Genomic DNA, 14756 nt, shown 5'->3' on the forward strand with positions numbered 1-14756 from the left:
AGAGAGGATATGCGAGAGTAGGGTGCGAGTGAAAAGATGACGTTTGATAGGCCTCTTCAAAATTACTATAAAATTACTATACAATTTAGCTTTATTAGCTAATTTTTAGCTAATTTATTTAGCTTATTAATTATTATTATTTTTTCACACCAAGGCCGCGGTCGCGATGTATTTATAACCTTTCAAGGTCAAATGACGTCATCTTTTGCGCCTAATTACCAAGTCACGAGGCCACATTTGAGATACCTAAAAATTGATAAAGCTATACTTTAATTAATTTTTTTTATTGCTTAGATGGCTGGACGAGCTCACAGCCCACTGGTGTTAAGTGGTTACTGGAGCCCATAGACATCTACCACGTAAATGCGCCACCCACCTTGAGATATAAGTTCTAAGGTCTCAGTATAGTTACAACGGCTGCCCCACCCTTCAAGCCGAAACGCATTACTGCTTCACGGCAGAAATAGGCAGGTTGGTGGTACCTACCCGTGCGGACTCATAAGAGGTCCTTCCACCAGTAAATTACTTTACAATTAGCGTAATTACTATACAATTAAGACCAAGACGTCAAGTCCCCCAAGGTGGTCAGTCGCATTTGTGCTGTGATATCTATAAGCTACGGTAATCACTTACCACAACTTTCGTTCACCCAGACTACATAATGAAAAAAAAAACAAGTTGTCTCTAAGAACCTATCAATGACTGTTTCTAATTTAGCATTGAAAATACAGGGTGTGGTGATATATTTCCCTACGCGGGAATATACTAAAACAAGTATTTTTTTTATTGTGTTCTTTATTTATCTTCAACAAAAATGTATCTTTCTATCGGAACGATTTTCCGATAACAAAACATATACTATATACATATATAGTTGTAGATCTTCACACGAATTCGTCAGATTAAGAATTTTAATATAAAAATTCAAAAAAAAAAGGAGAACTTGATCTCACTGTGGCTGAACGCTGTGCATGAAATTAAATAGTGCCTTCAAAGAACTAGTTTTAGCGAACAGTTTGACATTCGCTGATAATTTTTTTTTTCGTCACGTTCGCAAAAACGTGACCCAAAATACACTGATAAAGCAAGTCATTAGTTTCAGAAAAAAACGGATCAATAGTTTCTGAATCATAATAAAATTATCACTCTTTTTTTCGTTACTTATTTGAACATTTTTATTTTTTACGAATGGAGCGTATAATATGTCTGTGTTTTGTTCTTAACATGGGTAAATTATGGTATAGTTATTCTTTCAATATATTTTGTATGAAGTGAATGAAAAATAAAATGGTTAGCTGATGCCCCAAATACCAGGAAGATTGTTTTTTTTTGTTGCCTTTGTAGACAGACGAGCGTACGGCCCACCTGATGGTAAGTGATTACCGTCGCTCATGTGCATCAGCCTGTCAGTGTACTATAGTTACAAAATAATAACAATATTTCTTTTGAATAGCCTAAACTTTATACATCACACTGTAACCGCCTACGATACGACAGCTCAAACCGGATCCACTGGACCAACGACTCGGATCCTAAATTCTCAAGCGTTCAAGGTCATCGCGCAATTTCGGATTTACTAAATTACGTTCTAAAGTTGTCCACCATATAGAAAAATAGATTTAAAGAAGCCAAACTGAATTCGTCACGTAGCTTTTTAATGAAAAATTAAAATGTTGTCTTTTATGCTCAGCATTAATTTAAGAAGCGGCTTCTAAAAACAATAGGTCATAGCGCACTTCGTAACACACTAATTGTGTCTTGAAGATAATGAGTAAAATTCAGTACACGCGACAGAAGTGACAATTCTTTTATTTTGTATTGGCTAATGATGATGGCAGATGATGACAATTGCCGATCGCTTTTTAGATGTTCGAATTGATTCTATACTTTTATTACGAACCTAAAATATAGGTATAGTGTAGATTATACACGTTTACATTTTATTTATTTAATAGTAGCTGACCCGGCAGACTTCGTAGTGCCTCAATCGATAAATAAAAGACCTAAGCTTTTGTACAAAATAAAATTAAAAAAAAATTTAACTAACAAAATAAATCCGTCCGACGGGGGACACATCAAAGGAAAAACAAAATTATTATTTTTATTTCATTCCGAGCATTTTCATATTTATCTACCCTTTAAACCTTCTCTGGACTTCCACAAATAATTCAAGATCAAAATTAGTCAAATCGGTCCAGCCGTTCTCGAGTTTTAGCGAGACTAAAGAACAGCCATTCATTTTTAAATATATAGATAATTTGTATTTCTATTACCTTAGACTGGCGGACGAGCCTCACCATCAGCTGGGCCGTATGCTCGTCTGCCTTCAAGGGCAATAAAAAGAAACTTAGAGAAAACAACGACACTACAGTTAACAAACTTAACATTTCTTCTATTTGCGTTCATTCGTGTTCCAATTATATGATAAATTCTAAATCAATTAAGCTTGTCCCGTAGATCGAAGATTTGTCCCTGACATACGAGATCCCTTTCTCTATTAACAGCAGTATCACCGTATTTTTGTTATTTGGATTTGAATTCGCCATTCTTTTTGTAAGTCTGCGTGCCCGCGCGAGTGACCGAACCAGTACACCTTGTATAGTCATAAAGTTTGTTGTAATGTACAATTTGCCCCTATAGGCAGACGAGCATGCGGTGCACCTGATGGTAAGCAGTAGCCGCTGCCCATGGACATGAGCAGCGCCCGGGGCAAACAAGCCGCAGCCCACCGAAATCGTATTTGAAGTTTCAATCTATATTTTTCAAAATCGAAACCCCAGTTTAACATCGCGAGTTTCTCTTGGATTCGAATAAATGTACTGAACCATTTATATAGGGTTCATTCATCGAGATTTCCAAAATAAATTTTTAGAAACAAAAAAATAAAAAATCACAAAAGAGTCGGAGTGTCATAGAAAAAAAAAACAATTTTAATTCTATGCGAACACAACATTGTTATACAATGGATCGCGTTAACAACGTCCTATTAATATTCTAATATCAATAAAAAACTTCCATTCGATCTTTTTAGGTAAATATGCAAACGCTTCTGTTTTAAATATTTGAAAGATAACAAAAAAAAAACATGACGCGTGTTTGCGCGGGTTGTTTATTTTTTAGATGCATTTAATACATTGTTTTATTCATTCGGTTTTTAAGTGAAGAACTTTATGTAAAATGTATTGTATGTATATGTATTTCTGAGGTCGTGTAGATTTAATATTTCTATATTTATTTTTATATATACCCATTTATTGATGTTTTATCGACTCGTTTTCTTGTCGAACCGTTTATTATTTTGTATGTTCGATTTTTTGTCTTTTGTAATAATTTTGAAAATAATTAACCAATGATCAACATACTTGAAATTTTAAACAAAGCACATAACTGAATCGCAACGGAAGATTTATTGATAAGCTAGACGTATAAGATGGAAAGCCTCTAAAATATATAAGAAAATAATATATAAAGCTATGGCCATATATTGCTGATATGATAAAAACTTCAGCGTAAAATACTCGATGAACTGTTCCATATTTAAACGAATATTAATTAACTGTCATTTACGAATTAATTTTCTGAATTTATTTATAGTAGTGGTCCCCCGGTAATCGAAATTCAACTATAATTAATTGAAATTATAAGTTTGTTCACTATTATGATTCTATTGTCAAAGTCTATTTATTTTACTTTAATAATCACAGATTTCACTAAGATTACACTTTAGACAAAATGACAAATAATAATAAAGACAAACATTATTTAATCTATTTTTCAATTTGACCACAGACTTTAAGCAATAAGAAAAGTTTGACAATCAACAAATAGTATGCATGCATGCATATAAAATAGATAGTAGTGTGTTTAATGTTTTTATTTATTGATTTTATGAACTTTTTATGCATAAGTTAATGAAATATTAACATTCTGCACACCTCTACATTCTCTATAAGTGTGGGAAATTTTATACTCCTCCGTCCGCGCAATTTTCGTAAAAAGGGATACAATATTTTTGCTTCACGTATTAATATATAGATTACAGTATAAATCGCATTTATACTAATGAATATTATTAATTTTGCGTTAACTCTGCCTTTAATTGACTATTGTGTGCTTATATGTACTTCGCTCGTCTTGAACGTGATTTTTCCACGGATTATTCACAGAACGAAATTTTTTTTTCTAGTTGCGTCATACCACACCGTCAATTACCATGTTGCGTACGTGTAAAACGTGTAGTTTCATAGTAATTCAAAACAGCACTTCTAGCTTAATTTCTTGTGCGTATTGAAAACGAAATTCTAGAACTTTCTTAATTAAAAAAATCGAACTTTCCTTTTATCTTGATAACGAACAATAATACCGATAATAATTAGATTCAATTTAAAAAAAAAAACGGGTTTTTACGTTGCGAATGTTCTCACGTACGCTATTCTGGTTGCGACAATCGTGTCACAAACAACTGATAAGGACAACCGCTTCCGTTGGTTGTTTGTGTGACGTTCCACCAGTTTTCACTGCCCGACTAGAAACCGTGGTCCGTCTGCATAACGACGACAACTATGCGAGCGGAACTATAAAAAGCGAATATCTTTACGAATATGCAATGCTAATGGGGATCGTTGAGAATCTCTATCAATTAATCCACGATTCGAATTATATTTGTTTTAAATTTGTCCACCGCTTTTCCGGCAGCAAAATTTATTGTCGCTATTAAATATTGGCAGTAATTAATTTGTTAGCGTTAACAAAATCGTCAGAACAGTAATTGTAAGAATCGCAACTAGAACGTATAGTCGACCCACGCGAGGCGACTGGCGGCGTCTGGCGAAATGGATCCCAACAAATTTTTTCATTAATACGGAATTGAAATTTTGGCCGAACGCCCGAGCCGGCAGTCACATGATCCCGGCAGACTTACCTTCATGTCATCGAGCAAGTCGCAGGCAGATATGAGGGACGCGGTGTCCGGACTCAATTTGATGACGCCCATGTTGACGATCTTATGATCTGGTCGTGAAGCCGAACAGGTGCAAACGCGCGGAGGACCGAGAGGGTTTTGCGCGCGACGTCGCTAAAGCAAGTTGGCTTCGAAATAAATTTGAAAGTGTTCTTTGTACGAGTAACGCGTGATTCGGTTTATTTAAGGAACACGAAGCGTGAAACGTGCTCCCGCTATGACCGAGCCGCGCGGACTGAAGCCGTCGTGGACGCTGGAGCCCGGCTTCGGACAGTGAAAGGGCCCTGACGTCACGTACGATAGCGAGGCCCCGCGCTACCGCCCGCGACTTGTTGCTACATCACTCCTCACGCTCGCACCGCCATAATCACGCATATACCCATCTCACTCATTAACAATACCACAATTGTTTGATTAAAATTATTCTTTGCACAGTTTATACGAGTTTCACGTTTTGCATTCGCAATCATATTTCACAATGAATATCGGAATATAAAAATGTTTTTATATTAAAATGCGTCAGTAATAATTTATATAGAAATAAAACAATTTTTAACACTAACGAATATCGAACGTTGGATGCGAAACGAATTCTTTAATACAAATTTCAATTTAAATTGTATTGTAAAATTATGAGGGGTTTATTTAGCGTGACGTAGCTCAAGTGTGTCCGTATTGCGTCGTAGACAGTGTGGGGTTGCGTGGTGCCTGCGTAGACCTACGCTACGAGCCTACGAGGCACGACACTGCGTAGACTACGTTCAGTGGCATCCCACAAGGACCCAACCTATTTTAAATTTATTAATTTCATTACCAAAAATAATAATGAAAAAAAAATGAGTTGTAAACTTTTTACATTTCGATCAATTTTATAAACTATAAAGTGATATATAAATTAGTCTGTCGCAACAGGTGTAGAGACGGGCCCTGCACGTTGTCCCTCTCGATACCCCCTCGCTCTCACATATCGAGGCGTCAGTGTGCCGTATCTCGCTGACGGGACACCAGCCGATCGTCATCGCATCCGTCTATCTCCCCCCGGACAAGCCCCTTCTGAGCAGTGACATCGAGTCACTGTTCGGCATGGGAGACTCCGTCATCCTGGCAGGCGATTTAAATTGCCACCACACTAGGTGGAACTGCCACAGTTCAAACTTAAACGGTAGGCGTCTCGACGCGTTTATAGACGACCTTACCTTTGAAGTAGTCGGTCCCCCAACTCCAACATGTTATCCGTATAACATCGCGCTCCGTCCGAGCACTATAGACCTGGCACTGCTGAGGAACGTAACTCTGCGCTTGCGTTCCATCGAAGCAATGTCAGAGCTCGACTCAGACCACCGACCTGTCGTTATGCAGCTCGGTCGCCCCCACAACCCAGTCACAGCTACGAGGACCATGGTGGACTGGAAGAAGCTGGGCAAATGCTTAGCCGATGCCGCTCCACCAATCCTCCCCTGCGGCCCGGATTCAACTCCATCCCCCGAGGACACAGTCGAATCCATAAACATCATCACGAATCACATCTCTTCCGCGATCATAAGATCCTCAAAAGAAGTCGATGTGGAGGATAGCTTCCACCGCATCAGACTGTCCCCCGAACTTAGGAACCTCCTAAGAGTTAGAAACGCGGCAATCCGGGCCTACGATCAACTTCCCACGCACTCAAACCGGATTCGGATGCGTCGTCTACAGCGGGATGTAAAATCTCGCCTAAGCGACGCCCGAAATGAGAATTGGGATAGTTACTTAGAAGGACTCGCGCCCTCTCATCAAGCATACTGGCGACTAGCAAGGACTCTCAAGTCCGAAACTACCGCTACTATGCCTCCTCTCGTACGCCCTTCAGGCCAACCACCGGCTTTCGATGACGATGACAAGGCAGAGTTGCTGGCCGATGCACTGCAAGAGCAGTGCACCACCAGCACTCAATACGCGGACCCCGAACACACCGAGGCAGTCGACAGGGAGGTCGAGCGCAGAGCTTCCCTGCCACCCTCGGACGCGTTACCCCCCATTACCTCTGACGAAGTTAGAGAAGTAATAGACAACCTTCAACCTAAGAAGGCACCCGGCTCCGACGGCATCCGCAACCGCGCGTTAAAACTCTTACCAGTCCAACTGATAACAATGTTGGCTACCATCTTAAATGCCGCTATGACGCACTGCATCTTTCCGGCGGTATGGAAAGAAGCAGACGTTATCGGTATACACAAGCCGGGCAAACCGAATAATGAAACCGCTAGTTACCGACCGATCAGTCTCCTCCCAGCGATAGGCAAAATTTACGAACGGCTCCTTCGGAAACGCCTCTGGGACTTCGTTACCGCGAATAAAATTCTAATAGACGAGCAGTTTGGATTCCGCGCCAAACACTCGTGCGTACAACAAGTGCACCGCCTCACGGAGCACATCTTAATAGGGCTAAATAGGCGTAAACAAATCCCGACCGGCGCCCTCTTCTTCGATGTAGCGAAGGCGTTCGACAAAGTCTGGCACAACGGTTTGATCTACAAACTGTACAACATGGGAGTGCCAGACAGACTCGTGCTCATCATACGAGACTTCTTGTCGAACCGTTCGTTTCGATATCGAGTAGAGGGAACTCGTTCTCGTCCCCGTCATCTGACTGCCGGAGTCCCGCAAGGCTCCGCACTCTCCCCGTTACTATTTAGTTTGTATATCAACGATATACCCCGGTCTCCGGAGACCCATCTAGCGCTCTTCGCCGATGACACGGCTATCTACTACTCGTGTAGGAAGATGTCGTTGCTTCATCGGCGACTCCAGACCGCAGTAACCACCATGGGACAGTGGTTCCGGAAGTGGCGAATAGACATTAACCCCACGAAAAGCACAGCGGTGCTATTCAAAAGGGGTCGCCCTCCGAATACCACTTCGAGCACCCCACTCCCCAATAGGCGCGTAAACACCTCCGCCGTTAGCCCCATCACTCTCTTTGACCAGCCCATACCGTGGGCCCCGAAGGTCAAATACCTAGGCGTCACCCTCGACAGAGGGATGACATTCCGTCCCCACGTAAAAACGGTACGCGATCGCGCCGCGTTTATACTAGGACGACTCTACCCAATGCTTTGTAGACGAAGCAAACTGTCCCTCCGTAATAAGGTAACCCTCTACAAAACTTGCATACGCCCCGTCATGACGTATGCAAGCGTAGTGTTCGCTCACGCGGCCCGCACCAACTTGAAACCCCTTCAGGTTATACAATCCCGATTCTGCAGGATAGCCGTCGGAGCACCATGGTTCCAGAGGAACGTGGACCTCCACGATGACCTGGAGCTCGACCCCGTCAGTAAGTATCTACAGTCGGCATCGCTGCGCCACTTTGAGAAGGCGGCACGACATGAGAACCCTCTTGTCGTGGCCGCCGGAAACTACATACCCGATCCTGTAGACCGTTTGGTAAACCGTCGACGTCGACCAAAGCACGTCATCACGGATCCTCCTGATCCATTAACGGTGCTTTTAGGCAATACAAGCACCGGTCACCGTCCTCGCCGAACCCGTCGCTTGCGACGAAGGGCTCGACGAGCGAATTAACCCACAGACACAGCCCACTGAGTTTCTCGCCGGATCTTCTCAGTGGGTCGCGCTTCCGATCCGGTGGTAGATTCTGCGAAGCACTGCTCTTGCTAGGGCGGTGTTAGCAATTCTCCGGTTTGAGCCCCGCGAGCTCACCTACACAAGCTAGAGTACGCTGAAGTAGCCTCTCAAGGCTATCAGCATAGGTAGGAAAAAAAAAAAAAAAAAAAAAGGTGTAGAGAATGTGTTTTTTTTACCAGCAATCGAAAGCTCAAGGTCGCAAATGAATTAAATCGATTCGTGGTTCTGTCTATCTTACATGAATATATTTCGAACGAAATCATTCATTACCGAAACATGGACCATACTGTATACCACATTTTGACAAGTCCAAATCATTAATGTTTTTTGTCCAGACACAAATCGATTATTAACTAGACTGTCCTTCTAGGGGCGATATTCTGGACTTCAGTGAGGCGCTGAATGTATTCTCTAAAGAATAAATCTTCAACTGTCTATGATGGAGCAGCTGTGTTGTGTGTGTGTATGTGTATACAGCTTCTCACTCTCCTCTATACACGGCATTAAGCAGCGTCTTTCGGCGCTCGTGCATGGACGCATACTATCATTTTTTGGACATGTCTCCCGGCGAGGAAATTACTCCATAGAGCGCCATGTCGTTCAGGGCAAAGTAGAAGGCACCAGACTGCATGGAAGGTTGCCCATGCGATGGATCGACCAGATCAAGTCGGCAGTTGGCGGCTGTTTGCATGATTGTACCAGGCTCACCACAAAACGCGAGGAGTGACGATTGCTCCTGAGGCGCAAAACATCTGCCCACAGCAATGATACTGGATGACGACCACGACCGCTCTGACAAGAGTTATACGACATACAATATCTTAGATACTCAAATTTAATCAATATTTTTGAAATCCCTATATTCGTCTTTCCGTTTCGCCGTAGATTGTATCCCAACAAGTAAGAAACAATTTTACTTCACAAAAGTTTTATTTAGATCCGTAAAAGACAAGTCTTTGTCTATAATTAAGTTTAGGATCTAAAACAAAAATGTCTTACTTATACTATGAATATTTATAGGCAGTTTTTATAATAAAACTGAGCGAATTCAACCAAAAGGCACTATGTTCGGCCGTGAACTTAGCCAGATTGAACTCGTCACAGCGGAATCACGTGTTAGTTGACAACACATTATCTGGTTTAAAATATCGAACTCATTTACATATTCGAAAATGTTGTTTCGTTGTTACTATGGCTATTATCTATATATTAATACGCGAAGCAAAAACTTTGTATCCCTTTTTACGAAAATTGCGCGGAGGGAGGAGTATGAAATTTTCCACACTTATAGAGAATATAGAGAAGAAGTGCACAATGCTTTTTTTTTTTCAATAATGCATAAAAGATTCGTTAAATCAATAAAGAAAAAATTACGCACACTACCATGTTTACCATGGTTACCATGTACCATATTTGACAAAACACACACATAAAATATACTCTTTGTTTACTGTCAATTGGGAAACTTTTGTTATTGTTTAAAGTCTGTGATCGAATTGAAAATAGATTAATATTGTTGATCTATAGTGCAGTTTTGGCGAATACTGTGATAATATTATCGAAATTTATTAGTGTTTGACAATAGAACCATAATAATGTTTAAACTTATAATTTCAATTAATTATAGTCGAATCTCGACTACTGCGGGGCCACTAGTTTACATTAAATGCGTACATATGTAGCTAATTAAACCTAGTGTTCTCGAGTTGACGTATTTCGGTAATTATCTTCCAAAACATTTTATGTTAGATGAGAAATCTAAAATTGAAAAAGTTGACCGACTACCCATTGACGCCAAACATGTAACGCTTGTGGTACTAGAAACAGTTTCCTAAAAACGATATCTAGATTTATTTTTACACCGTCCAAATTGAGATAGTTGAGTTGCTGCCCCTCAAACCAAACTAGACGATTGGATTTTATCACTGAGGCCAGAAACCATAGAAAACACTATTCATAAATCATTGCACGAGTGACCGGATTTCTATTGAGAAACAACCTTTTGTAAGACCGTGAACTTATCGTTTCGATGTACATACGTTGGCCAATGTTTAACAACTCCTCTTTCTGAATCTATTATTATATTATTTATAATGACATTAATAGATCCACAAATTGTGTGTAAACGTGGTGACCCTTCTCTAGTTCGAACTTTTTTTATTTATTGCTTAATTGGGTGGACGAGCTCACAGCCCACCTGGTGTGTTAAGTGGTTACTGGAGCCCATAGACATCTACAACGTAAATGCGCCACCCACCTTGAGATATAAGCTCTAAGGTCTCAGTCTAGTTATAACGGCTGCCCCACTCTCCAAACCGAAACACATTAGTACTTCACGGCACAAATAGGCAGGGCGGTGGTACCCACCCGCGCGGACTCACAAGAGGTCCTACCACCAGTAATTACGCAAATTATAATTTTGCGGGTTTGATTTTTATTACACGATGTTATTCCTTCACCGTGGAAGCCAATCGTGAACATTTTTTAACTACGTCTTTCATTAGAAAAATTGGTACCCGCCTGCGGGATTCGAACACCGTTGCATAGCTCGATACGAATGCGCGACGTCTTATCCTTTAGGCCACGACGACTTCAACTGTTTGAATTGTGTATATCGAAAATATCTTCTCTTCTCAGTCGTCCCTCATTGTTGAGTATCGTGACTCTTCTGTAGTCTTCCCAATGTTTCCCTCCACCTATATCTTTTGTCTGTTGGTTAACATCGCAGACCGGCATTTCTTTCTCAAGCAATTATTATCCCCAAATTAGTGAAATGAGTATCAGAAATAGGGGTCGTTCATTTTAATTATGTGACATATACTTTTGTTATTATAACCCGTTGGAATCCTAAGCTTGCCAATAGTAACAAGCGGGTTCAGATAAAGACCAACTGTAATTAAAATCCGGCTTTGGAATGAACTCCCCTCCACGGTGTTTTGACATGTCCTTCTTCAAACGAGGCTTGCGGAGAGTACTAAATGGTAGGCAGCGGGTTGGCTCTGCCCCTGGCATTGCTGACGTCCATGAGCGACGGTGACCACTTACCATCAGGTGGACCGTATGCTCGTCTGCCTACAAAGGCGATAAATAAAAAGCAACCTTCTCCCCGTCACGAAAATTATTAGTTATTTTTCATTTTGGAAAAATAGCTACTTTCTTTCTATACTGTTGTATTAAAGGACGCGAGCATGTACAGACAGACAAGTTACATTCGGTAATGCGTACCAGACTAATGGATATCGCCAGAAAAGGATCGAAACTGCTATAAATGTCAAGATAAACAAGACAAACTAGGTTAGGCATGGCTCCGCATTGTAATGAGTGCTGTTTCTAAGATGCTTTCAAACTAGAAACTATTTTAGATTTAAAATAGGTACTGTTTTTGGGGAAAAATTGCAACATTTCTTCTATATTTTATATACGCTAGGATCGTTTGGTTGAGTTTTACATATTTTAGTGACTAGCAGTGTATAACATTAGTTAACGCGACTTTGAAATATGGCCTTCTGGTATAGCAGAAATGTTTTAAATTAAGTGATAATTTCGTTATATTTTACGTATCTTTATGATGATTTGGAGTTTTACTACAATTTTTTTTTCAAATCATCGAATTTTCACTACAAAATGAGTAAACTTATTAAAGTCTCGCTAAATCTATACTTCTATACTGATATTGTAAAGAGGAAAGATTTGTTTGTTTGTTTGTATTGAATAGGCTCCGAAACTACTGGGCTGATTTGAAAAATTCTTTCACTGTTTGGAAGCTCCACTATCCCCGACATAGCCTATATTTTTTTTGAACAAAAGTTAGGGATACTTACTAAAACTCCAATAATGTAACTCAAGGTATAAAAAAATACCTAAAATATTCTTTACATCGCGTTCACTGCGAAAACTATTCATTATAATAAAAAAATAAAAAATGAATAATAATAAAAAAAAACATTTAATCATGACAATAAAATTTCAATAAAATAATAATATTCAAACTATCTTTATATAATAATATTCTTTTTTTAATAACCTGACGCAAATAGAAGGGTTGATGTGTGTGTATTATAATTTTTTAATTTGAAATTTTTCTAAAGACCCGCGCGAATCCGGATCTGGTCTCTAGTTACAAATAATTATATGAATGAATAATTTCATGTCCTATTTTACTAGCCTACCATTTTCGTTAGCGTTCTAATTGGAAACTTTATTTGGAGAAAACATACTAATCATATTTAAAGAGCAAGCCAGCAAACATATTTGAACAGGAGGAATTACGAAATTAATATAAATTATCCAGATATATTACTGATATTGGCCTTTAAACAGTAAATGTCTACTAATAAGCAAAATAAATGTAAGTGACACAGGGATTGGAAAGAACTGAAGGAAACCGATTAATTAAAATAAATGACATTATAAATAAATAAATAAAAGATTAAAAATAAATTTTAACTACAAAAAATAGATTAGATAAAGCTTTATGGTTCAAATTAAAGAACTTTTACGCTAATGTTTAAGTCAACAAGCTATGACTTGTCTCAAATAGAAATGAAATAAATATTGTTTCAAAAGCAATTAAAATGTAAATGAAAAGTGCAATGACTTAATTATTATCGTAATTACATTTGCAAGTCAAACAGTATGTGTTATTTGTATTTCACAAATTTTAATGAAATAACTCTCTTGTGTTATTATTTATCATTAAATTACAATGACCGAAAATATACTATGTTACGCTGGTAAGAGCAACGCCTTCTATCGTCGAATAGCAGAAGGGAATATCAAAAGAACTAGTAAAGTCGAGAACACTCGAGAAGTACAACGCCATCTATTATCAAGTACCGAAAACACATATCTGGCCTTATCGAGAATGTTCTTGATAATTCTAGGGATGTCGTATCGACTATAAAAGTGTTGCAGAGATGGCACGGAGGCAGTTATTAATCGGAACTACATACTCGAAGCGAAACAGCGGATCACTTGAAACAAAGCGAAAGGAGTGAATTACGAGTCGTAAGGTGTTCTGTGAATGTTGTAAGTGTTAAATACAGTTTTAAGTCAACAATATATATAACTAACATTTACATAAATATGATGTACCTTCCAAAATTTTTTCGCAGACATGGAGCTGACAAGTAGAAAGTTAAATATAGAATGTCAGTGGCTATCAAGATATTCACGAAAACCACTGATAGTAACGGCCGTCTGGTGTAGTGGTAAGTGACATGGTCACTACACAAGGGGGTCGCGGGTTCGAATCCCGCCAAGGGAAGATATTTGTATGCTAAATATAAATGTCATTTCCAGGGTTATGGATGTTTATTAAATATATGTATGTGGATAATAAAAATCTTACATTTATTTCCGTTATCTGGTACCTGTAACACAAGTTCTTTACAAACTTATCACGGGACCAGTTAACGTGGCGTGATTGTTAGTAAAAATTTATTTATTTATTATTTATTATAGTGGCTATTCATATTCTTGCTTAAGTTTGAATCCCCGCATAATTACTCCAAATATTGGGGTTATAGAGTGATAATTAGAACAGAGTTGGACCTACAAAAATCCAATGTCTCTTTTCTATAGAAGCGTCCGATCGCGCCTTAGAGACAAATCTGTTTTCAGAGTCCTCATGTAGATTGTTCTCGCTAAGTGACAGATGAATAGCATTTAGTTCTTTCTGTATTTTATACGTAAAGGTACATTATTAGTATTCTAAACAATTATCAAAACGAGCCAGTCTTTAGGTTTTACAAGAAACTTCATCTACCCAACGCCACTCTCCTCATAACATAGATTGATCTTAGTATTCTAACAAATCAGAGCTACTCTTGACATTTTTTTTTATTGCTTAGATGTGTGGACGAACTCACAGCCCACCTGGCGTTAAGTGGTTACTGGAGCCCATAGACATCTACAATGTAAATGCGCCACCCACCTTGAGATATAAGTTCTAAGGTCTCGGTATAGTTACAACGGCTACCCCACCCTTCAAACCGAAACGCATTACTGCTTCACGGCAGAAATAGGCGGGGTGGTGGTACCTACCCATGCGGACTCACAAGAGGTCCTACCACCGGTGATTACGCAAATTATAATTTTGCGGGTTTGATTTTTATTACACGATGTTATTCCTTCACCGTGGAGGTCAATCGTGAACATTTGTTGAGTA

The 14756-nt window shown here is 39.2% G+C and overlaps 1 protein-coding gene across 5 annotated transcripts in view; it reads right to left on the minus strand.

The window, feature by feature from the left end:
- Nucleotides 1-14756, minus strand: part of LOC114247428 (terminal nucleotidyltransferase 5C) — a 250652-nt gene that overhangs the window by 29768 nt on the left and 206128 nt on the right. Inside the window, exon 1 of one of the 5 annotated variants that reach the window (XM_028180397.2) lies at nt 4922-5197. The exons of the other annotated variants lie outside the window; for them this stretch is intronic. Coding sequence (XP_028036198.2) covers nt 4922-4993 — 72 coding nt within the window. The 5' untranslated portion in view covers nt 4994-5197. Of the gene's footprint in view, nt 1-4921; nt 5198-14756 lie in introns of those variants that run through there. 5 annotated transcript variants of the gene reach the window in all.

This window comes from Bombyx mandarina, chromosome 09 (assembly GCF_030267445.1).
Source record: "Bombyx mandarina strain Sakado chromosome 09, ASM3026744v2".
NCBI classification, from domain to species: domain Eukaryota; kingdom Metazoa; phylum Arthropoda; class Insecta; order Lepidoptera; family Bombycidae; genus Bombyx; species Bombyx mandarina.